The sequence below is a fragment of the Mizuhopecten yessoensis genome, unplaced genomic scaffold, assembly GCF_002113885.1.
Source record: "Mizuhopecten yessoensis strain PY_sf001 unplaced genomic scaffold, ASM211388v2 scaffold10901, whole genome shotgun sequence".
In the NCBI taxonomy this organism is placed as follows: domain Eukaryota; kingdom Metazoa; phylum Mollusca; class Bivalvia; order Pectinida; family Pectinidae; genus Mizuhopecten; species Mizuhopecten yessoensis.
In genome coordinates this window covers 20,783-46,806 of record NW_018408778.1, presented here as the reverse complement: position 1 = coordinate 46,806, position 26,024 = coordinate 20,783, and the positions used below count along the sequence as shown (strand labels likewise).

General features: G+C 34.8%; 1 protein-coding gene across 5 annotated transcripts; it reads left to right on the top strand.

The window, feature by feature from the left end:
- The first annotated feature begins 684 nt into the window (after positions 1–684).
- On the top strand, positions 685–23,246 carry LOC110463403 (MORC family CW-type zinc finger protein 3-like). 5 transcript variants are annotated; one of them, XM_021517975.1, is made up of 17 exons: positions 685–900; positions 1,839–1,967; positions 2,649–2,768; positions 7,905–8,002; positions 8,456–8,527; positions 9,116–9,265; positions 9,407–9,478; positions 10,207–10,237; positions 11,183–11,284; positions 11,792–11,832; positions 16,358–16,643; positions 17,221–17,337; positions 17,515–17,652; positions 18,823–18,939; positions 20,162–20,320; positions 21,497–21,655; positions 22,832–23,246. In XM_021517975.1, exons 1-17 carry the CDS (start codon positions 769–771, stop codon positions 22,841–22,843), a joined length of 1,935 nt encoding a protein of 644 aa, XP_021373650.1. In that variant the 5' UTR covers positions 685–768; the 3' UTR covers positions 22,844–23,246. The 5 variants fall into 5 exon arrangements, with proteins under 5 accessions (XP_021373650.1, XP_021373651.1, XP_021373648.1 ...); XM_021517976.1 differs by having other exon boundaries at positions 702–900; positions 17,590–17,652; positions 18,823–18,981; XM_021517973.1 differs by having other exon boundaries at positions 703–900; positions 18,823–18,981.
- The last annotated feature ends 2,778 nt before the right edge of the window (positions 23,247–26,024 follow it).

Genomic DNA, 26,024 nt, shown 5'->3' with positions numbered 1-26,024 from the left:
CAGTAAAAAGAACCGGTTCCCTAAAGAGTCCAAGTGCTGTGAGCTTGGGCCCAATCTAGTCGGTCGCTAACATGACGATTAGTTAAGGGAACTCGTATTACTGATCTACATGACCTTAAACCAGCATCACGAAGACGGTTCCTAACTGTCTGAGTGGCTTCCCGGGTACCAGAAGCATTTAGGAGGTCATTTCGTAACGCCCTAGAACCACTTCCAGCATGACGTCTGGGAGGGTTTCCGTTAGTTTGGAAATGCTTTCATATTCTTGCCACCACACTTTGAGACACACCAAGGTCTGCTGCAACCTGACGTTGAGCCATGCTAGCTTGCAGCATTCCGATGCCCCAATTCATTTCACCGTCATTTAACCGTTGTCTTGTTCGTCTTTGTGCCATATTAAAAAAAACATGCAAAGAACATTCATCAAATTGATTTCCTTAACAATTTGAACAACTCCTTACTTAGCCTAGCTTAGCTTTTGAAAGGGGTGACCTCGTGGAAAAACCTGCACGCGCTTTTATGGTTGACTGAACACACCCACACAGGACGATTTGGAAGGCTAACATATTCGCCCAAAACAGTACCGAAGGAAAATATAATATTCTTTCTAACATTTCGATTTTTTTCTTCAAAATATGTCTGATCCTTAGCAAAATGTGAGAAGTATATAATAATACTTAATGATATTTCGGTATTTATGTAAGCATCAATTTAAGCTACCAACTGTTTTATAGACATGTCTGTTGTCCCTATTTAAGGTCAGGTGAAATGTTGGAGTTGGATTTTCAAAGTGACCCGTCAGATATCAGAGATCCCGATACACACCTGAAAGACACCAATGCAGAAGAAACCGCCACCATCACAAACCATCAGAAACGTCGTTATATGGTGTCACTCAGGGTTTGTCAATTACCATGCATACTTTACATATCGTTTCTCAACTGATGCCAAATATTCGAAAGGGTAATGCATCTTTCTACACGGCAGTAATTACCTTAATTAAATATGTTTATCCTTTTTTCACATTATCGTGCTTTTTGCGGACATATTACTTAAGTCTTCTTCTTCTTTTTTTTTTTTTATCTCTAATCAAAACACGCCTCTTCAACTGATACATTATATTAACAGCAATCTTTAATACAACTTGATGTTAGAGCAGGCTAATAATCACAATTTTATTGTTGACATGTAAATGCGTTACTTTCTAATCAATAAAATATTCTTGATGTTTTTTTGAAAAAATAATATGAAATATTAAAGATGTTTAAAAGATATCCTTAATGAAAAATAAATGCAATATGTGTTGATTCCTGTCTCAAGGAACTGTTTATTTACCTAATGAAGAAATTAACTGATATAACCTGTGTGCCTATTCTGTATTTGTTACTGTTTTTTGTCTTTCGATAAGTTCATATTGTTATTTATTAACATGAGAGAAGTCATTAACAGTTAGTTAAAGCGTGTATACATGAATTACATTTATAAAACAGTTGTAAGATGTTTCTTGATGTTTGTATTGGGATTAAATGTTTAAACGTAAATACGGATAAATAGACATATACATATATATAATAGAGTTGTATAAAGAATTATCAGTGACCAGTAGATTTTAGGTTGAAAACTAAGAAACACGGAGAAATGTTAATAAAACATAAACGCTTTCATTTGCATCTTTAAATATTTTACAGATACAATCGTGACGTAGTCTGTTATGCTCAAATATTTTCAATCGTGACGTCACCAATGATGTTATTACTTAGTTACGTAATAACGATACGGCAGTATTACCGTTCTCCGTATTTTGAATATATATATTTCAATCTAGTTGTTTGTTTCAGGAATATTGCAAAATATTGTACCTAAAGCCAAAAATGAAGATATGGATACAAGGAAAGAAGGTGAGGACGCTGCTTATCCGAAAGTCTCTCAGAAGGAGTCAAGAAGACACCTACAAACCTTCGTGGACTGTATCATTTCCATTTTAAATTATGTTAGCGACTTATTGCACACATTGCCCATTTGAAAATGATAAGGGTCAAAAGGTAAAATAGTGATTTGGGACAGTTTTTGTATTGTTCGGAAGATTAAAAGCAAATCCATGATAATATTTTCTGGTACTATATTAACATTTGTGACTAATTATGATGGAAAAATAGCGTGGTCAATAACGCGTCAAGCTTCTTGGACTAAGAAACCCACGATCAGATTCTTCAACCTCGTATTTTGAAATGTAAATGTAAACATAATGGCTATCATCGATATGCGGTCACTCTTCTGGAAGTAGAAAGTTTATTTAAACACCATTTTCAAAATAATATCCTTAGATGCAGTGAAACAGGTCTATACTCGGGAAGTGCTGGCATCCTCAAGGAACTAAGGGATGGGACTATAAGTGGCCATACATTTGAAACATTTGAAATGGCTTTACTTCAGATATTGATTAGAATTTGTTCTAAAGAAGGAGCTGAAAGGGGCTCAGGATCTATAAGGGGTCATGGAGTGAAAACTACAAATTTTACCAACGTTTCATAAAATGATCCTTAGACTAGGACGATAAGAATTTTATCTTAAAAACAAGTTTAAATAAAAGGCAACGAAATAACTACACGAAGCAATGCTATTACTACCGTTTTCTTAGTTATACAAAGCCAAATAAAATTCCAATTACATTTGGATTTGCGTCGACGCGTTTTGACGATTATGGAGCGATGCTGTACCACTACAACCGCCTGATACTAGCCTATGAGAAACTAGGATGCCAAAAACAGGTAACACTGAGCATAACTACTGTATTAATGGATATATGTAACAGGAAAGGGAAGTGTTATTCCCTCTTAATTGTTCAAATGACCGTCGTTTACCACTGTGCATTACACATCATGAAGATAATATTGTTCAGTTATAAAATGACTATAGGGAAATTTATTGTCTATACAAGGCAACCTGTCCCCGGAGACTAAACGCAGAGGGAAATGGTTTGTCTGAAATTGAGCATAAAATTGCTGCTTCTGGAGTGCCAAGTCTATAACGGTTCTATTTTATCAATGTAAACCTAACTTGCAGACAACGCTTTTGATTAACACTCCTCCCTATTGTTTGTTAACAATAGTCGTGATCCGCGGGAGAAGACCTGGTCAAGAGAAACCAAAACCTTTGCTAGGATCTGTATTCCAAAATTCCAAACAATGTCTTACGTTACATGTTGGTTTATACCACTTTTATCACATAAACGTATTAAAAAATAAGTTTTGAAGACGCAAGTTATGAAAACCGAACGAGAGACATATCTAATCTTTCGCTAATGTCGGCATTGATGTCTCGATCAATACATAAGAAAAATCTGTCCAGGTCAAGGTCAAATAAAAGATTTGGCCATCTCTCACCTGATTTCCTCGGTCTACTAAGTGTAATGACGTGACATCTACGCGACATTTGACGCCATATATCATGTGGTTATGAAAATCTTACTTTTAATCTTACGTTTTAATGTATTTCGTTCCGTCAAAATGGCCACCACCATGTAAAAATGTATAAAAATTCTTTACACAGTATTTGTGTTCTTTCCAGGACTTCAATGACCATATTCTTTATTTATTTGCTAATGAAATCAAAATACTTCATTTGTGTCGTTGATACAGCAGAATTTTTGTATGATTTAAAAAAAACCGAAATCTGACCAGTAACAAATATTTCCGTGTTTTCACCACACAGGAAGAATTAATTGTATTTTATCGTTAAAATACATTGTATTAGTGCTTTACTCTGGTAACGCTACACAAAGTGATGACGTGTCTACACTCATCAGTTGCAGGAACTGGTGTAATTAATATATATGTATGTCTACACACATCAGTTGCAGGAACTGGTGTAATGAATATATATGTATGTCTACACACATCAGGTATAATTACTGGTGTAATCAATAAATATGTCTGTCTACACTTATCAGGTGTTAATACTGGTGTGATCTGTTCACTGTGTGCTTTTTTTATTCAGACGATGCTTGTTTTGGTGTAATCAATATGTCTGTCTAAACACACCAGGTGTTGGTACTGGTGTAATCAATATATCTGTCTACACTCACTAGGTGCTGTTATTGGTGTAATCAATATGTCTGTCTACACTCACCAGGTTTTGGTACTGGTGTAATCAATATGTCTGTCTACACTCGTCAGGTGCTGGAACTTGTGTAATCAATATGTCTGTCTACACACACCAGGTATTGGTACTGGTGTAATCAATATGTCTGTCTACACTCACCAGGTTTTGGTACTGGTGTAATCAATATGTCTGTCTACACTCATCAGGTGCTGGAACTGGTGTAATCAATATATCTGCCTACACTCACTATGTGATGTTATTGGTGTTATCAATATGTGTGTCTACACACTCACTAGGTGATGTTATTGGTGTAATCAATATGTGTGTCTACACTCATCATGTGTTGTTATTGGTGTAATCAATATGTCTGTCTACACTCACCAGGTTTTGGTACTGGTGTAATCAATATGTCTGTCTACACTCATCAGGTGTTGGAACTTGTGTAATCAATATGTCTGTCTACACTCACCAGGTTTTGGTACTGGTGTAATCGATATGTCTGTCTACACTCATCAGGTGCTGGAACTTGTGTAATCAATATGCCTGTCTACACACACCAGGTGTTGGTACTGGTGTAATCAATATATCTGCCTACACTCACTAGGTGATGTTATTGGTGTAATCAATATGTCTGTCTACACTCATCATGTGTTGTTATTGGTGTAATCAATATGTCTGTCTACACTCACCAGGTTTTGGTACTGGTGTAATCAATATGTCTGTCTACACTCATCAGGTGTTGGAACTTGTGTAATCAATATGTCTGTCTACACTCACCAGGTTTTAGTACTGGTGTAATCGATATGTCTGTCTACACTCATGAGGTGCTGGAACTTGTGTAATCAATATGCCTGTCTACACTCATCAGGTGCTGGAACTTGTGTAATCAATATGACTGTCTACACTCACCAGGTTTAGGAACTGGTGTAATCAATATGTCTGTCTACACTCATCAGGTGTTGGAACTTGTGTATTCAATATGTCTGTCTACACTCACCAGGTTTTGGTACTGGTGTAATCAGTATGTCTGTCTACACTCATCAGGTGCTGGAACTTGTGTAATCAATATGTCTGTCTACACTCACTAGGTTTTGGTACTGGTGTAATCAATATGTCTGTCTTCATTCATCAGGTGCTGGAACTTGTGTAATAAATATTCCTGTCTACACTCATCAGGTGCTGGAACTTGTGTAATCAATATATCTGTCTACACTCACTAGGTGATGTTATTGGTGTAATCAATATGTCTGTCTACACTCACCAGGTTTTGGTGCTGGTGTAATCAATATGTCTGTCTACACTCATCAGGTGCTGGAACTTGTGTGATCAATATGTCTGTCTACACTCACCAGGTATTTGTGCTGGTGAAATCAATATGTCTGTCTACACTCACTAGTTGCTGTTATAGGTGTTCTCAATATGTCTGTCTACAGTCATCAGGCGTTGGCATTGATGTAATCAGTATGTCTGTCTACACTCATCAGATGTTATTACTGGTGTGATCAATGTGTCCCGTGTTACAGTCAGACTGCGTTGGTATTGATGTAATCATTATATCTGTCTACACTGATGAGATGTTATTACTGATGTGATCAATGTGCCCCGTGGTACAGTCAGACGGGGTTGGTATTGATGTAATCAGCATGTCTGTCTACACTGATGCGATGTTATTACTGGTGTGATCACTGTGTCCTATGTTAGAGTCAGACGGCGGTCTGTATTGATGTAATCAATATGTCTGTTTACACTGATGATATGTTATTACTGGTGTGTTCACTGTGTCCCGTGTTACAGTCAGACGGCGGTCTGTATTGATGTAATCAGTATGTCTGTCTACACTGGTGAGATGTTGTTACTGGTGTGATCAATGTGTCCCGTGTTTCAGTCAGACCGCGTTGGTATTGATGTAATCAGTATGTCTGTCTACACTCATCAGATGTTATTACTGGTGTGATCAATGTGTCCCGTGTTACAGTCAGACGGTGTTGGTATCGATGTAATCAGTATGTCTGTCTACACTGATTAGATGTTATTACTGATGTGATCAATGTGCCCCGTGGTACAGTCAGACGGTGTTGGTATTGATGTAATCAGTATGTCTGTCTACACTCATAAGATGTTATTACTGGTGTGATCAATGTGTCCCGTGTTACAGTCAGACTGTGTTGGTATTGATGTAATCAGTATATCCTGTCTACACTGGTGAGATGTTGTTACTGGTGTGATCAATGTGTCCCGTGTTACAGTCAGACTGCGCTATTAATGTAATCAGTATGTCTGTCTAAACTGGTCAGATGTTATTACTGTTGTGATCACTGTGTCCCGTGTTACAGTCAGCCGGCGTTGGTATGGATGTAATCAGTATGTCTGTCTACACCGATGAGATGTTATTACTGGTGTGATCACTGTGTCCCGTGTTACAGTCAGACTGCGTTATTAATGTAATCAGTATGTCTGTCTACACTGATGAGATGTTATTACTGGTGTGATCACTGTGTCCCTTGTTACAGTCAGACAACGTTGGTATTGATGTAATCAGTATGTCTGTCTACACTGATGATATGTTATTACTGGTGTGATCACTGTGTCGTGTTACAGTCAGACGGCGTTGGTATTGATGTAATCAGTATGTCTGTCTTCACTGGTCGGATGTTATAACTGGTGTGATCACTTTGTCCCGTGTTACATTCAGACGGTGTTGGTATTGATGTAATCAATATGTCTGTCAACACTGGTCAGATGTTATTACTGATGTGATCACTGTGTCCCGTGTTACAGTCAGACGGTGTTGGTATTGATGTAATCAATATGTCTGTCTACACTGATGAGATGTTATTACTGGTGTGATCACTGTGTCCCGTGTTACAGTCAGACGGCGTTGGTATTGATGTAATCAATATGTCTGTCTACACTGGTCAGATGTTATTACTGGTGTGATCACTGTGTCGTGTTACAGTCAGACGGCGTTGGTATTGGTGTAATAATTATGTCTGTCTACACTGATCAGATGTTATTACTGGTGTGATCACTGTGTCCCGTGTTGCAGTCAGACGGCGTTCGTATTGATGTAATCAGTATTGTAATCAATATGTCTGTCTACACTGGGCAGATGATATTACTGGGGTGATCACTGTGTCCCGTGTTACAGTCAATCAGTATGTCTGTCTACACTGATGAGATGTTTTTACTGGTGTGATCACTGTGTCCCGTGTTACAGTCATACGGTGTTGGTATTGATGTAATCAGTATATCTGTCTACAATGATCAGATGGTATTACTGGTGTGATCACTGTGTCCCGTGTTACAGTCAGACGGTGTTGGTATTGGTGTAATCAGTATGTCTGTCTACACTGTTGAGATGATTTTACTGGTGTGATCACTGTGTCCCGTGTTACTGTCAGACTGTGTTGGTATTGGTGTAATCAGTATGTCTGTCTACACTGTTGAGATGATTTTACTGGTGTGATCACTGTGTCCCGTGTTACTGTCAGACTGTGTTGGTATTGGTGTAATCAGTATGTCTGTCTACACTGATGAGATGTTTTTACTGGTGTGATCACTGTGTCCCGTGTTACTGTCAGACTGTGTTGGTATTGGTGTAATCAGTATGTCTGTCTACACTGATGAGATGTTATTACTGGCGTGATCACTGTGTCCCGTGTTACAGTCAGACTGTGTTGGTATTGGTGTAATCAGTATGTCTGTCTACACTGTTGAGATGTGTTTACTGGTGTGATCACTGTGTTCCGTGTTACATTCAGACGGCGTTGGTATTAATATAATTGTTGTGATTTTGTTTACAGACAAACGACTTTGGAAATGATGTGATTGCTGTGGTGGAGGCCAACGCTCTCGAAGTCATAAACAACAAACAGGACTTCATCCGTGATGCCAAATACAGGTAAACTTTTCTGAGTGATAGGGAATCTTATTTTCGATTCCGTGTGATGCATATGGAAAAGTATAATAAGAATTGTACGCTAGATGTTAATATATTACAAAACCAATGCATTAGAACGTTCTTATGTGGAAACTGGAGCATACCACGTTCAGGAGAACCAATGTGTGATATTTACAGTCGTGATGAAGATTACATTCTTCCCTTCGGTGTCTATGAAAAAAATCAAGAAGAAAAAATTAAATGTTAAGTTTTTTTCCAAATATGTTTTAGCTATTCTACACGTGAACATGGAAGTACAATTTACGTAATTTTCGTTGAATTCATATGACACTCAAAAATGAAGCATAAACTGTTCAAATTCAACAAATTAATATAAAGACCAATATGCACAGTATGTGCGTTATATCCGACATGCGGCTTTGTATGATTCTTTTGTCAAATTATGTATTTCAGCACCTTAATGGATAATATATCAAAAAAACTGAGAGATTATTGGAACGTGAAAAAAGGCAATGCTGTCGACATGTAAGTCAGCCCTAGAAGAAAGATATGTTAATATTTTTTTTTTTTTTTTTTTTTTTTTAAATATTTTCAAGTTAGATAAATAATTGACAAAAATAAAGAAATTAATGCATGGAAATTAAACGTTCAATATTCTACAAATAAAAGCAAAAAATACAGTGTTTTATAATTGTTTGTGGTAAATCCAAAGAATAATGGAAATAATGGAAAACTATATCGTAGAAATTTGTCCATTTATTATATGTGAACTTTAAATGAATTATCAGTAGTTAATATTTTCATACTTAAACTGGATATAACTTGGACAAATCTAAATATATTTACTTAACAGATAATACCTTTGAATTGTATTAGAAGTTTATAACATCGTAAACATTGTTCAATTCGCCATTGCGTTCCTATGTGATTTTCAAATGTGTCATCAAACAATTAAAATAGTCCAAACTACGTGTACCATGACAGAAAATTTACAGTTTCTTAGAATCAAGCACTTTTAGATATGGGATGCATGTTATGGTTGATAATAAGGTATAAGTAAATAAGTAAATCCGATTTGTTTATTGCTGAAACTGGTACCTGGTGGTATTGCAGGGAGGATACCCTGAAAAACAATGATAAGCCCTTTGGCAATTGGGTCCAGTGTGATAACTGCAATAAATGGCGGCGCCTGCGCAATGGAGTACAAGCAGAAGATCTCCCCTTAAAATGGTATTGTCGCAATAATGAAGACCCCCAATACAAGTAAGTAGTAAATGTATTTCTGATTATATATTGTAAGTGTAGTATCTACTATAAAAGTGTGTAAATATAAAATAAAAATAACCCTAATGTCTTCTTTGGGCCATTATTATATTCAATCTATTTTCTCTATACATGTCGTAGTCGTTGTGATATAGAGGAGGAAGAAGAGACCGAAGATGTCGAGGAAGAAAAAAGACGAAAGTACAGGAAAATGTATGTATGATTTGTCCGTGTAATAAATCATTTATTATGAAACAATCCTGATAAATAATAAATTATCATGTTTGCGTGCAGAAATTTTCACTTTCTTCTAATTAGTTTTGAAAATCCAATAATATTTGAAGAATGAAATGCATTTTTTATCATTAAAAGTATGCAGCACAGCTCCGTTCAAACATTTTCCATAATGCGCGGTAGCGCACCTTTGAAATATGCTATCGTAATTCTCAAATGGAAACAGCGTTATATATTGAAAGAGTAAGGCTTATTTGATTATATTCACAATTCCTTTGTACAGCCCTAACATAAACCTACCAACAGAAAATGTTTTGTATTACAATCCAATAACAAAAAAAACACTACGGTAATAACGTGGCGCATATTAAAAAAATTGTTTGATCAGAGCTATGTTGCATACCATCATTAATGACCAAAAAACGCATTTTAATCCTTATCTTCACGTACAAAATAGCAAAGAAAATGTTATTTCAACGTTATTATCGCAATTGAGGTAATGGTTCTAATGGTTAATTAACGTAATGGCTATAATGGTTAATGCATTTAGTGGTTCTAATGGTAAATTGACGTAATGGTTCGAATGGTTAATTAACGTAATTGTTTTAATTGTTGATTAACGTAATGGTTCTAATGGTTACATAAAATATTTTCTCTACATCATGTTAGATACAAATACTCAAATATGAACATGATTATCATTTTAGGAAGATGAACCAACAACGATTACAACGGGAGGTAAGTACTTGAAACTATTTATTGTCTTTGTTTATTGCCTATCGAGCTCGGAAATTGCATATTTGGATTCTTGCCCAAACATCTACCTATATATCTAGTACATTTTACCATATACCTGTTGAATCTTGTTATAGTAATACAAGCAATTTTCAGACCATCAAATACAACGTTCTGTATTTCACATGTGCAATACGGAATGATGTATTTACCTACTAGCCGGAACTTCTTTTTATGGGAATCCCCTTGTCATGGCGAACTGAAAAGTTCCCAGTATTTGCAAAAAATATCAAAGTTTATAAAACCTTTGTATCGATCTCCACCAAACACGAAAGGAATGTGATAAAAGCAAGACCACATACTTGTGTTTTTTAACGAATCAGAAAGCACTCATTTATTTCGCGGACGTATGTATTGACTCGTGCGCTCCGCGCACTCGTGAATATATTCGTCCGCGCAATAAACTCGTACTTTCTGATTCGTTAGAAAAACACAAGTGTGTGGTCTTGCATTTTTATTGCCCATATCCATGTTTATACTATGAAATAACTTCGCTTTTAAAATTACGATACAATAAATTGAACGGTTACTGTGTTTCTGTTTGTTGAAAAGAGCGTCTTAAAATCATTGCTATCGCGGATGTTGTATTTTATGATAGCGTTTTCTTTGACGGTCGTACCAAGAACTTCTACTATAGTCTACATCTGATCATCAAACACGGTGTATTTGAAGGAAAAAAAAACCTAACAAAAATGATTTTGGTTAGAGTAGTTGCTATAAATGTTTCAGTGATATTTGCGATCCTTCAAATTGAATTTTTAATCAATTGCTAAATCCTCTGTGTTTGAATAACATGAATCCTTCACACAGTCTGGTGTTTCTCCATCGTAAGAAAACTTTGAATCAATTATCAGATAAGTAATTAGTTTTCCTTATCATCATTTTCAGAAGTCAGGAACGCAATCAAGGCAGTCATTAGTGAACAACCTTAACAGAAGTCAAACAGTAAATGAAGGTATGGATCAAGTGGAGAACATCCTTGCAGGAGAGGTATGAAGATTTTTTTTTATATGCGCAAATAAGTCGTTGAAATGTTGTGTTCAAAATTTATCTTTCTTTTTCAAAGGAAAATAATGAATCTGACCATAATTATATCAAATCCTACTTAACCAAACTTAGTGTACCTGTATTGCCGTTTGCAGCCTTTAATATTACAAATCAATCTAATACTGGCGAATAACGATAACAGAAGTCAAACAGTTAATGAAAGAATGCCTCCACCGGAAAACCGACCAGAATCAAACGAAGGATAGTTATGTAGATTTATATCTGATCCGTTCATATAATTCAGTCTGCAATACTGCATTATGAAAACATTTTTCTTAAAATGAAAATTAATCTTTTGAGCCTTTTTATTCCAAAATCTACTTTTTAAAAACTTAGTGTGTTTTAATAAATCCACTTTTCATTAGTATAATAAAGTCGCTATTGATATTTGTCCTACTAAAGCAACACCAATACTGAATAATCGCAACAGGAATGTATATTTCTTCATAGGACGTAATGGACATTTCTACAGCAGTGACACCATCTCCAAGGTAGGTTACTGTTTTACCTAGAAACAGATTATAATTTCTGCTAAAATGGGGATTATATGGTGATTCTTTTTACACTCCAGGTCATCCACGAAGTCCCTACTTCGGATTGAATCTAGTTTATTTCATTTTCGTAATTTTGTGTTTGAAATATTAAAGTTAGCTGATATAATATGTTAACTCTCTTATTAAAATATAATGATTTAAGACACAATTTGATTATATCTTTTACGAAGTAAAAAGCTTGTGTGTACCAGATATCTCACGAACCCCTCTACCAGCAAAGGTTTATATTTACACTATAGACACCTTTTTTTCAGTAATCTCCTCGTTGGTTCTCATATTTTGATACAGGGGCGTTAAAATCGGCCTCCATTACGACCGTAATTGACAACAATAAAGTTGGAGGCGCAAATTACTCAATTTTCTGCAGCGAATATGTAAGTTAAATTGTATGGAACTATTAACGAATTCGGCATAATAACACCATAGGAACTACAATGTCTCATTCTAAACATCGGAAATCTGTCGACACTCGTCCTGATTCTATCGAACCGGCTCAATGGAAAGATGCTATGCGAAAGTGGCCGACTGTTTTTTTACCGTAACATTTACAATTACTTGGTACACAGTCGGGCGCTAGATAGCGATGATATGGAAAACTTTAAATATTTGGATAGTTTCAACTATTTTCAGAGTGGATCTGTATGTAGAATTGTTCACGTTAATGTAGATGACGACTTAGTATTGCTAACATTGGAGGTGAAGCCGTCTCAAAAGGCAAACCAAGATTATCATTTACCTTGGGTGTTGTGTAACAAACGGGAGAATGTACGTGTATTACTGGTAAAAGCAGAACGTGTAGTCATGTCGGGGCACTTTTGTGGAAAATTGAATATGTCGTGAGAATGAATTTGACTGGAAAAGTTTGTACAGATGATCAAATGAAATAGAACAAAGGAACAATGAGAAATATCGAACCTCGCTCAATTAATAGCATGGATTTCAAGAAGCATAAAAGAAACAAAGATGAGAGTGAGTTTGGTAGTGATAGTGATGGAATAGAAGAAGACAGGGATAAGTCAGAATTCAAGATGTTCGCGAGTCACATTGAGTACAAGGCCTTTGTTGAAACTTCAGATGTGAAAGATGTATTCATGCTTGAAAACAGTACTATATATACATCTGTTACTGCCACACCTCATCAAGTATTAAGCCCGGCACTCCATGGAGTTCATTCATTTGGTGAAGGTCAATGTTCTTGTGACAAGTGTTGTGAGTTTTATAAACAGTTTATACAACTTACAGAAACGCAGATAAACAAAAGCACCACTACACAGGCTAGATCACTTATCTGGAAGGATAGTAGGAAGATGAAAATTACAGGTAGCACTGCACATAAAGTACCAGTTAGGGATACAACAAACCCTGATAATTTTATACGTGAGCAAATGAATCCATCATTCATGGGAAATAAATACACTGAACATGGAAATATTGGAGAAATTTAAGCGAAAACATTACTTCGGGAAAATGGGATGAATATTTCAGACTCTGGAACTGTTGTATCACACAATGATCCATGGATTTCTAGGTCTCCTGATGGCAGCGGGCACACTAGGAAACTACTTACTCGAGATTAAGTGTCCTTTGTTAAGCTGTGTATATGATTCCTTAGAAGCTTACTTTCATTCAGGAAAATACGATGTATTAAGGATCAATGACACAAATCAGCTAAAACAAAGAGGCAGCAAAGGCTATTATCTTTAAGTTCAACTAACCCTTCATGTTTGCAACTTGCAAAATTGCAAATTAGTAATATGGACACCAGGAGAATATCAGGAGATTGAGTTAGTTATGATGTGGACTTCTGTAGAAAAGAAATCCCAAGATTAAGGAAATTCTACCTTCAGAAATGTCTGCCAAGAATTGTTGATGATTTTGAATCTGCTAGGTTTCAATTAACTGCTGAATACAAAACTATTTGCATTAAGGACTGATAACAAATGAGTCGGAGAAAATAAAATACCTGTTATTCATTTTCTGTTGAAATATGAAAAATTGCATGTATTCACCATTACAAGAGTGTTACTGTTACAAGTAAATAAACTTGTAACAGTTTAAAAAAAAAAATCTAGTACATTCTCATGTTCATTTTTGAGAATAGCCAATCAAGAATCTGGCAGAAATCAAAGATTGACTAACATTAACATAAAGATATTTAAAGCCACAATAATTACATTGTAACCTCTGTAACTTCTAGAACACAAAAAAGTATCTGCCCACCAAAATGGGTAGGATCTGCATTAACTTTACATAAGGAGTGTAAAAATGTATATCTCTATGCAACAAATGAGAATTGAAACAATCTGTGATACAATATAGCAATATACCAAGAGGCCCATGGGCCTTAAAGGTCACCACAGTTGTTATACAATTGTTGTTCGTTGTTGTGATATTGATAATTGTCAGGGGAAAAAATGAAGTAATATAGTCAATTTACTTCTCCCCAGTGAGGAACAGATGACCCTAGGGTGTGAAATTCACGTTTTAATTGAGCACTTTAGGACTTTTTTTGCATCCATAAAAAATCAATCTGTAGTACATTCTGGTGAGTTTAAACTTCTGTTAAGTTAAAATCTGTTCTGAATATCTCTTTAAGTTAAAACTTGTATTTCAAATATTTTGTAATATAATTTAACAAATGAAAACCTACAAGCACGTAAAGCTGGATATTTTTGTGTTTATATCTCAACAGACAGAACAGATTCAAAGAGTTGACCTGAAACTTTATTTCAAATGTTACTCATCATCACTGTCATCTTTTTCATCTCGGAGATCCTTTATTAATGCAGGCCCTAGATTTACTAGTGCTGAGCACACAATCAGAATATCATCAAGTTTTTTTTACAGAAGTTACAGGCAAAATATTGATCAAAATTTTAAACACTTTCAGCCTTCTAATAGCTTGTTCCACATGTATTCTTACATGTGCAATACGCCTTGTTTCTGTGTCTTGTGTCTCGGACAACTGTGGTTTTCCTTTGGTGAATGCAGGCATATTCAGTTTAACTATAAGTGGAAATAATAAGTCATTATTTGTAAAATGTCAGCCATTACTTCATCTCCAGGTAACAGATATTGCAGAAAACCATACTTTTCTACTATAAACTTGTCACTAGCTCTTCCACAAAAGCCTTTAGAAATGATAATAATGTGACCATGAGGAGCAATACCTATCAAGTACTTCACTGTATTGTGTGATTTATAATGACTGTGTGTTTCACCCATTGTCTTCAAATTTTTTGGTCTCTGTATGGAAGTTTCTGCACAGTCTATGATAACTGTAGTATTGGGATATTTCTCCTTGAAAGCTGATGGCATAGATGCACGTATGGTTTCCCGAGGTAACCACAAAATCAATTGTTGAAGCTTACAACTAATAACTGGCAACCAACAATTAAAGATTTTTGAAGCTTGACTTTGACTGTTGCCAAATCTATGGCCTAAATCTGCAAAAAGAAGATTAAGTCTCTGTCTCATCAAAAACAAGAGTAGCTGGTCTCCCACATTCATTGTGAATTTGAATGGTGATTCCATGGTTTGGAAAACGCGCACAAGAGTGACTAATGCTTGTAAACATAGACCTGTATACAGATGAGACTCTGAATCTATATTCAGCTTTTCACAAGACATGTTTACATGAGTTGTTTTACTATTTACACCTTTTGATACATGTGATTTTGATGGTGCTTGAGTACTGGCATCACAATGGCTAACACAATTGCCTGGTACTTGTACTTGTACATGGTATGCATGATCTTGTAGACTGTTGTCACACCACTGCGTACTTAAACTGACAGTCTCCAAATCTGTATGCACACCAATATCTTTTGTTTGATCGTGATCTGCTGTCACTAGTGGCTTACTGAAAATCAAAAATAAGTATGATATTTAGATAAAAACCATGGAAAAATGCTGTCTAAGTCTGTGCTAAAACCATATCACTTTGACATTTAAATATGGTCACTGCCGGGTTTTGACAGCTGAAATGGTCAGAAAAACATGTTTTCTCTTTATGTCAAGTTCCGGTTAATGTCATGGTTTTAGTTGACAAATTAGAAGTGATATTAATCGAAATCTATTGTACTATCATTTAACAGAAATTGATAGTTAATTATACCTTTCCATGAACCTGCTCTCATCAGCATACTTTCTCTTAAGAATTTCGCCAGTCTCCTTGGTCCTAAATGAATATCTAAAATAAGAAAATAATAAAACACTTAAGTATATGTATATAATAAAAGAAGCTGATTATAAAGATCATATACATGCACTTAATATTGATTTTATTAATGCCTTCTAGTTTAATGACAAATACAGATATACAAGTTTCGGTTGTACAAATGGAAATTATACCCAGGAATAATTACTAATCTTAAAACCTTAGATTCAACTTAAGGTAATAATAAAGAATACAAGATGTAAATATGTTTCCATATGAATTGAAAATTATTTTTTGTTTTAGCTCTTGCCGTAATGAAGCAAGTAGGATGGAAACACCAGCTAAACGACTGAAGATGGGTACTGTAGGCATAAATCAAATTACGCTTACGAGTAACAATATTCCGCAGGAGAATGAACAAGTAATGATGTTGGATAACTTTGCTGAAACAATAGCCAAGGAATTAGTCCGAACGTGCAATAAAGAAGAGACAGAAAAGAAGAGAAGAGTGGGCATGACAAAAAAACCAACGGAGGTCATGCAAAAAGTGGATGAAAGTAATAGAAAGTTAGAAGAGGCCAATAAAAAGGTAGAAAGGGCTGAAAGAAAGATAAAGGAGTTTTATAAAGAGAAAGAACAGCCCAATACAGAGAAAAAACAGGCTAATACAGAGAGCAAACAGGCTAATAGAAAGTTGGCAGATGCTATTAGAAAGGTAGCAGATGAGATCATTTCTTTTCAACATTTATTTTTATTCAAAATGGTATTTTAAAAGGACATACAGCAGGTAATGCCTATATCAGTTATCTCACTTAAAAGATGTAGAGATGCATTTGTATGTATTAATAAGTGATGGTATAGGGGAGATAACTCCATTGTTTAAGCGGTTACAGGTCAGCCAGTGATGAATCTTTACTTCATCAGGGTAATAGATCATATATTGTCCATCATCCTTCACTATAGGTAATCCCTAGGATTTCAACATCCACACAAAGTGACCTGTAGTTAATGAAATATTAAATTGATAGACAATTAACTATGTATCTGTGGGGTATATTCGCATTACGAACTGTATTATATTAAAACACATTATACAACGTAAAACGGTAAGACGGTGCAACGTTAAATATCTTTTAGATTTTTTGTGTGTTTTTGTTTGTTTACAGGCTAATACAGAGAGAGAGCAGGCTAATACAGAGAGAGAACAGGCTAATACAGAGAGAGAACAAGCTAATACAGAGAGAGAACAGGCTTATAGAAAGTTGGAAGATGCTAATAGAAAGGTAGCAGAGGAGATCATTTCTTTTGACATTTCTTTTTATTCAAAATGGCATTTTAAAAGGACATACAGCAGGTAATGCCTATATCATTTATCTCCTGTAAAATATGTAGAGATACATTTGTATGTATTAATAAGTGATGGAATAGGGGAGATAACTCATTTTTTTGTTTGTTTACAGGCTAATACAGAGAGAGAACAGGCTAATACAGAGAAAGAACAGGCTAATAGAAAGTTGGAAGATGCTAATAGAAAGGTAGAAGAGGCTGGTAGAAAAATAGAGGAATCGTTGAAAAGAGAAGAAATTAGCCAGCAAAAGGTAGATATGGCAGGAAGACATCTTCAGGAGAGAATTTCGGATGAATGTGTAAACATTTCTGCAGGAAAATGCGACGGGTGATATTGGCACAGAGCCCGCAGTGGAAGATTTAGTCTTGGCAATTATTACTGATGGTCAGCGATAGCTGTTTTCTAAACAATTGTTGTTGTGTATGGCGTTGAATCATATGGGTCATGGTATATATAGCAAAGGTTGAAATGTACGTTGACTTGATAAAAATATTTTACCGATTTGCATTATTTAAAACAGAACTCATTTCTTATTGCAATTCAACATAAGCTGTAATTCATATACGCGCAAAACTCAGAAATGACATCTGATGAAAATTCGGTAACATAAGAGAAATTCACTTTAATTTATTTCAATACGTGCTTTCTGAATAATCTTCTGTCTGTCGGGTAATATTCGTGCTAAAAACCATCATGAAGCTTCTATAAGAAAATTCTAATGTTTATGATAGTAACTATATCTAGATAAAAGCAAATTTACGAGTTTAACTATTATTAAAATCATTGCATTTTTCTCCAAAGAGTATTTCGTTTCCAAAACAGTTCCAATCTTTGTAAACTATTAATTTATCTTGAGATTGAATGATAACACGTTTGAAAATATATCCATACAATGTATCTGTATGCTACACAACTCCTTTTTCGAAGGTCAATCATTATTTTGTTGTAATTCCATATAATTTTACAACACTGCAGATATCATTTCTTTTCAACGACGTTTTTTTTTTATTCAAAATGGCATTTCAGAAGGACATACAGCAGGTAATGCCTATATCAGTTGTCTCCTGTAAAAAATGTAGAGATGCATTTGTATGTATTAATAAGTGATGGTATAGGGGAGATAACTCCAATGTTTTTAGCTGTTACAGGTCAGTCTGTGCTGAATCATTACCTCATCAGGGTAATAGACCATATATTGTCCATCATCCTTCATTATAGGTAATCCCTAGGATTTCAACATCCACACAAAGTGACCTGTAGTTAATGAAATATTAAATTGATAGACAATTAACTATGTATCTGTAGGGCATATTCGCATTACGAACTGTATTATATTAAAACACATTATACAACGTATAACGGTATGACGGTGCAACGTCAAATAACCTTTAGATCTTTTTATGATTTTTGTTGTTTACAGGCTAATACAGAGAGAGAACAGGCTAATAGAAAGTTGGAAGATGCTAATAGAAAGGTTGAAGAGGCTGGTAGGAAAATAGAGGAATCGTTGAGAAGAGAAGAAATTAGCCAGAAAAAGGTAGCTATGGCAGGAAGACATCTTCAGGAGGCAGCACAAAAGGTAACAGATTCAGGAATCAGAGCAGATTCATTTAAATCACGATTGAGAGAATTTCGGAGGAATGTGTGTACATTTCTGCAGGAAAATGCCACGGGTGATATTGGCACAGAGGACGCAGTGGAAGATTTAGTCTTGACAATTATTACTGATGGTCAGCGATAGCTGTTTTCTAAACAATTGATGTTGTGTATGGCGTTGGGTCATATTGGTCATGGTATATATAGCAAAGGTTGAAATGTACGTTGACTTGATAAAAATATTTTACCGATTTGCATTATTTAAAAAAGAACTCATTTCTTATCTGATGTCAACAAAAGCTGTAATTTATATACGCGCAAAACTCAGAAATGACATCTGATGAAAATTCGGTAACATAAGAGAAATTCACTTTAATTTATTTCAATACGTGCTTTCTGAATAATCTTCTGTCTGATGGGTGATATTCGTGCTAAAAACCATCATGAAGCTTCTGTAAGAAAATTCTAATGTTTATGATAGTAACTATATCTAGATAAAAGAAATTTACGAGTTAAACTATTATTAAAATCATTGCATTTTCTCCAAAGATCATTTCGTTTCCAAAACAGTTCCAATCTTTGTAAACTATTAATTTATCTTGAGATTGAATGATAACAAGTTTGAAAATATACCCATACAATGTATCTGTATGCTACACAACTCCTTTTTCGAAGGTCAATCATTATTTTGTTGTAATTCCGTATAATTTAAAACACTGCAGATATCATTTCTTTTCAACAATGTTTTTTTTATTCAAAATGGCATTTCAAAAGGACATACGGCAGGTAATGCCTATATTAGTTGTCTCCTAAAAAAAAGGTAGAGATGCATTTGTATGTATTAAAAGTGATGGTATAAGGGAGTGACTCCAATGCTTTTAGCTGTTACAGGTCAGTCTGTGCTGAATCTTTACCTCATCAGGGTAATAGACCATATATTGTCCATCATCCTTCATTATAGGTAATCCCTAGGATTTCAACATCCACACAAAGTGACCTGTAGTTAATGAAATATTAAATTGATAGACAATTAACTATGTATCTGTAGGGCATATTCGCATTACGAACTGTATTATATTAAAACACATTATACAACGTATAACGGTATGACGGTGCAACGTCAAATAACCTTTAGATATTTTCAAGATTTTTGTTGTTTACAGGCTAATACAGAGAGAGAACAGGCTAATAGAAAGTTGGAAGATGCTAATAGAAAGGTAGAAGAGGCTGGTAGGAAAATAGAGGAATCGTTGAGAAGAGAAGAAATTAGCCAGCAAAAAGTAGCTATGGCAGGAAGACATCTTCAGGAGGCAGCACAAAAGGTAACAGATTCAGGAATCAGAGCAGATTCATTTGAATCACGATCGAGAGAATTTCGGAGGAATGTGTGTACATTTCTGTAGGAAAATGCCACGGGTGATATTGGCACAGAGCCCGCAGTGGAAGATTTAGTCTTGGCAATTATTACTGATGGTCAGCGATAGCTGTTTTCTAAACAATTGATGTTGTGTATGGCGTTGGGTCATATGGGTCATGGTATATATAGCAAAGGTTGAAATGTACGTTGATTTGATAAAAATATTTTACCGATTTGCATTATTTAAAAGAGAACTCATTTTTTATCGCAATTCAACAAAAGCTGTAATTTATATACGCGCAAAACTCAGAAATGACATCTGATGAAAATTCGGTAACATAAGAGAAATTCGCTTTAATTTATTTCAATACGTTCTTTCTGAATAAACTTCTGTCTGATGGGTGATGATCGTGCTAAAAACCATCATGAAGCTTATGTAAGAAAATTCTAATGTTTATGATAGTAACTATGTCTAGATAAAAGAAATTTACGAGTTAAATTATTATTAAAATCATTGCATTTTTCTCCAAAGAGCATTTCGTTTCCAAAACAGTTCCAATCTTTGTAAACTATTAATTTATCTTGAGATTGAATGATAACAAGTTTGAAATTATACCTATACCATGTATTTGTATGCTACACAACTCCTTTTTCGAAGGTCAATCATTATTTTGTTGTAATTCCGTATAATTTTACAACAATGCAGATATCATTTCTTTTCAACAATGTTTTTTTTATTCAAAATGGCATTTCAAAAGGACATACAGCAGGTAATGCCTATATCAGTTGTCTCCTGTAAAAGATGTAGAGATGCATTTGTATGTATTAACAAGTGATGGTATAGGGGAGTGACTCCAATGTTTTTAGCTGTTACAGGTCAGTCTGTGCTGAATCTTTACTTCATCAGGGTAATAGACCATATATTGTCCATCATCCTTCATTAAAGGTAATCCCTAGGATTTCAAGATCCACACAAAGTGACCTGTAGTTAATGAAATATTAAATTGATAGACAATTAACTATGTATCTGTGGGGTATATTCGCATTACGAACTGTTTTATATTAAAACACATTATACAACGTATAACGGTGCAACGTCAAATAACCTTTAGATATTTTTTATGATTTTTGTTGTTTACAGGCTAATACAGAGAGAGAACAGGCTAATAGAATGTTGGAAGATGCTAATAGAAAGGTAGAAGAGGCTGGTAGAAAAATAGAGGAATCGTTGAGAAGAGAAGAAATTAGCCAGCAAAAGGTAGCTATGGCAGGAAGACATCTTCAGGAGGCAGCACAAAAGGTAACAAATTCAGGAATCAGAGCAGATTCATTTGAATCACGATTGAGAGAATTTCGGAGGAATGTGTATACATTTCTGCAGGAAAATGCTACCGGTGATATTGGCACAGAGGACGCAGTGGAAGATTTAGTCTTGGCAATTATTACTGATGGTCAGCGATAGCTGTTTTCTAAACAATTGATGTTGTGTATGGCGTTGGATCATATGGGTCATAGTATATATAGCAAAGGTTAAAATGCACGTTGATTAGATAAAAATATTTTACCGATTTGCATTATTTAAAAAAGAACTCATTTTTTATCGCAATTCAACAAAAGCTGTAATTTATATACGAGCAAAACTCAGAAATGACATCTGATGAAAATTCGGTAACATAAGAGAAATTCACTTTAATTTATTTCAATACGTGCTTTCTAAATAGTCTTCTGTCTGATGGGTGATGATCGTGCTAAAAACCATCATGAAGCTTCTGTAAGAAAATTCTAATGTCTATGATAATAACTATATCTAGATAAAAGAAATTTACGAGTTAAACTATTATTAAAATCATTGCACTTTTCTCCAAAGAGCATTTCGTTTCCAAAACAGTTCCAATCTTTGTAAACTATTAATTTATCTTGAGATTGAATGATAACAAGTTTGAAAATATACCTATACAATGTATCTGTATGCTACACAACTCCTTTTTCGAAGGTCAATCATTATTTTGTTGTAATTCCATATACTTATACAACACTGTAGAGATAATTCCTTTTTAACATTTTTTTAAAAATTCAAAATGGCATTTCAAAAGGACATACAGCAGGTAATGCAGTTATCTCAAAAATGTAGAGATGCATTTGTATGTATTGATAAATGATGGTATAGGGGAGATAACTCAATTGTTTTTAGCTGTTACAGGTCAGTCTGTGCTGAATCTTTACTTCATCAGGGTAATAGACCATATATTGTGCATCATCCTTCACTATAGGTAATCCCTAAGATTTCAAGATCCACACAAAGTGACCTGTAGTTAATGAAATATTAAATTGATAGACAATTAACTATGTATCTGTAGGGCATATTCGCACTACGAACTGTTTTATATTAAAACACATAATACAACGTATAACGGTATGACGGTGCAACGTCAAATAACTTTTAGATATTTTGATGATTTTGTTGTTTTTGTTTAAGCTCTTGTCGTAATGAAGCAAGTAGGAAGGACAGACCAGCTAAACGACTGAAGATGGCTAATGTACACATGAATCAAGTTACGCCTACGAGGTACAAAATTCCGCAAGAAAATTAACAAATAATGATGTTGGGTTACTTTGCGATGCTGAAACACAAACCAAGGAAATGATCCGAATGTGCAAAAAAGAGTATGAAGATGGACGAGGAAAGCAATTTCTATACGTGCTTTCTGAATAATCTTCTGTCTGATGGGTGATGTTCTTGCTAAAAACCATCATGATGCTTTTGTGAGAAAATTCTAAAGTTTATGATAGTAACTATATCTAGATAAAAGCAAATTTACGAGTTAAGGTGGCTCCACACTTTCGCAATTGACCAGCAAAATTCGTTGAAACTTTCTTATAATGGTTATGCATTTATGTAGAGTTGATTTTATGAAAATCTAAACATTCCGATAGTTTTGGGAATTTTTTCCAAAAAAGTCCCAAAAAATTGAATTTTCGTCAATTTTAATATTTTACGTTTTTTTTGTGTGTGTGGCATTGTTCGGACCAATAACAATGATAAACAAATGAAAATAAGCATTTCTAATAAACCCTACAAATGTTTTATTTATCGCAAAATATGTAACACATGTTACACAAAGTGTTTTTTTTTATTGAATTTGTACGGATAAAAGTGATTATCTACAACCTAAAAGCAAACAGGACACAAAGATCTATACATATAGAGTGGGAAATTTAACAAAATATACACAATGGCTTTATAATTAATTCATTTTACATTTTACAATCACTTTTTTCCGGGTGAGAGTGATCTTACTTGAAAACAATCGGAACTTTTTGCAGAGGGATAAAATTTACACAATACCAGTTGTCTCTGTTTACATATAACAAAATGATGGAAATAAATCAAAAACATGATATCAAAATTACCAATTTATTGTTCTTTAATGGAACCAAATTACTCTCAGTCATGTACACTTTGGACATCATTCCACAGTCCGCTCACTCACGGTACATTTATAACTACATGTCAGGTACATATGTGACCAGAGGCTATCGCATGGTATGCCGTTCTCACGTGTACGATAGGGATCTTGATATTTAACAAAACATCATTTTCACAGAGTGAGAAGACTACATTTGTTAAAACGTTTAATCGACAGAGTGAAACTCGCTCAACTGCGAAAATCGTAACGACCTCGAGCTTATGAACTCGTGTAAGCACGTGATATGCACATGTAAGGTCGGTACGTCCGCATTCCATGTGTTTCCTATATGACCTTCTTGAGGTCGTCTGGTCTCATGTCACCGTCTTCCCGTGAGTCTGTTTATGTCTATGAATTGGAAAGCTTTATTTCTGAAGTACGTGTGATTATACATTCCCCGGTAAAATCTCGATATCGGGTTTTGACATATCATTGGCACGCACGTGTACTATTGTTTACCAGGGGCCTGTTCGTTTATGCGGAACAACCGGTTTGACCGTTTATAAATGTAACAATTGCGGGTATAAATCCTGGCGGACCTGCACATGTGTATGCAGGCATTGCAAGGCTTTCTCAAGGCTCGCCTGAAAGCAGCATCAGATTACTAGGTCCGACCTTACTTAATAAACGAACAACAGTGGTCCTATCGGTTTGACCGTTTAAACGAAATCGACCCAGGTGTTACTATAATTTGCACTACGATATTGAATGCCCGATACGCAATACGTAAATGACGACACGGTGTACATGCACATTTCCATCAAGTTAATTGAGTCGGAACTATACTTTTTCCCGGAAGTACGTCACGAAAATGGACGCTGATGACGATGTGTGGAGCCACCTTAAATAAACGATTATTAAAATCATTGTATTTTTCTCCAAAGAGCATTTCGTTTCCAGAACAGTTCCAATCTTTGTAAATTATTAATTCATCTTGTGATTGAATGATAACAAGTTTGGAAATATACCCATACAATGTATCTGTATGCCACACAACTCATTTTTTCGAAGGTCAATCATTATTTTGTTGTAATACCATATATTTTTTACAACACTGCAGAGATCATTTCTTTTCAATATTTTTTAAAATTCAAAATTGCATTTCAAAAAGACCCATACAGCAGGTAATGCCTATATCAGTTATCTCCTGTAAAAGATGTAGAGATGCATTTGTATGCATCAATATTATAATTAACGGATTTGAATGCTCAAGTGATGATATATGGGAGATAACTCCATTGATTTTAGCGGTTACATCATCAGGGTAATAGACAATATAGTGTGCATCATCCTTCACTATAGGTAATCCCTAGGATTTCAAGATCCACACAAAGTGACCTGTGGTTAATGAAATATTAAATTGATAGACAATTAACTATGTATCTGTAGGGTATATTCGCACTACGAACTGTATTATATTAAAACAAATTATACAGTTATATTTGAGCTAATTAATTCTTGATATTTTGTTTCATGTACTTGTCCATGTTGATGTATGGGGTGAGCATGCTATATTCATATTGTGTACATTAATAAATAAGGATATTGATAACAGCCATATTAAGACTAATCAACATTTTCTTTCAAGTACTTTTAACTGTTATAGCCATGTTTAAAATAGTAGTATATTGTAACCATTTCATTGATGGTTTGTGAAAAAGGTGGAAACAACATCTATGATGTTCTTATTTACTTTCACCATCACATTCCTACAACCATTGAGTATTGTATGCAGTGTATAGTGCGAATGAGTATATGAGCAAGGATGCCGAGAGTAATTGTCTGCGATCATTATGGCTGACACAACAAATAATGACTAGTTTCCAATTCATAAATCACATTCACATGTAACATATTTTAATAGATCAAACTTTAAGTTACTGACATTATTTTTAATTTGTCATAGTATTCGTCCCATTTCGGAAATGGTTGGTGTGCCCCAGAAATGGCCCGACTCTGATAAACAAGGCACATGTCGAGGAAATGTAAACACAGCGGATTTACCCTACACAACACATGTATACATGTATATATATTTGTAAACTGCATTACATTTACAATACATATAAAGTACTGAGAAGTGTATAAACCTCTTTTTTCTATGTATGTCACTTGTGTGAAAACCATGGTTACCACATCAAAAATTACCAAAAAATGCCAAAAATTGCTATTTTTAACCCAAAAGTTGACCCCCGCAACAAG

Coding starts and splice junctions, on each gene's coding strand:
- LOC110463403 (XM_021517973.1), top strand. CDS start 769: ATGTTGGAGTTGGATTTTCAAAGTGACCCGTCAGATATCAGAGATCCC. Junction 2,769..7,904: donor AACTAGGATGCCAAAAACAG/GTAACACTGAGC, acceptor TTTTGTTTACAG/ACAAACGACTTTGGAAATGA. Junction 8,528..9,115: donor AAAGGCAATGCTGTCGACAT/GTAAGTCAGCCC, acceptor GTGGTATTGCAG/GGAGGATACCCTGAAAAACA.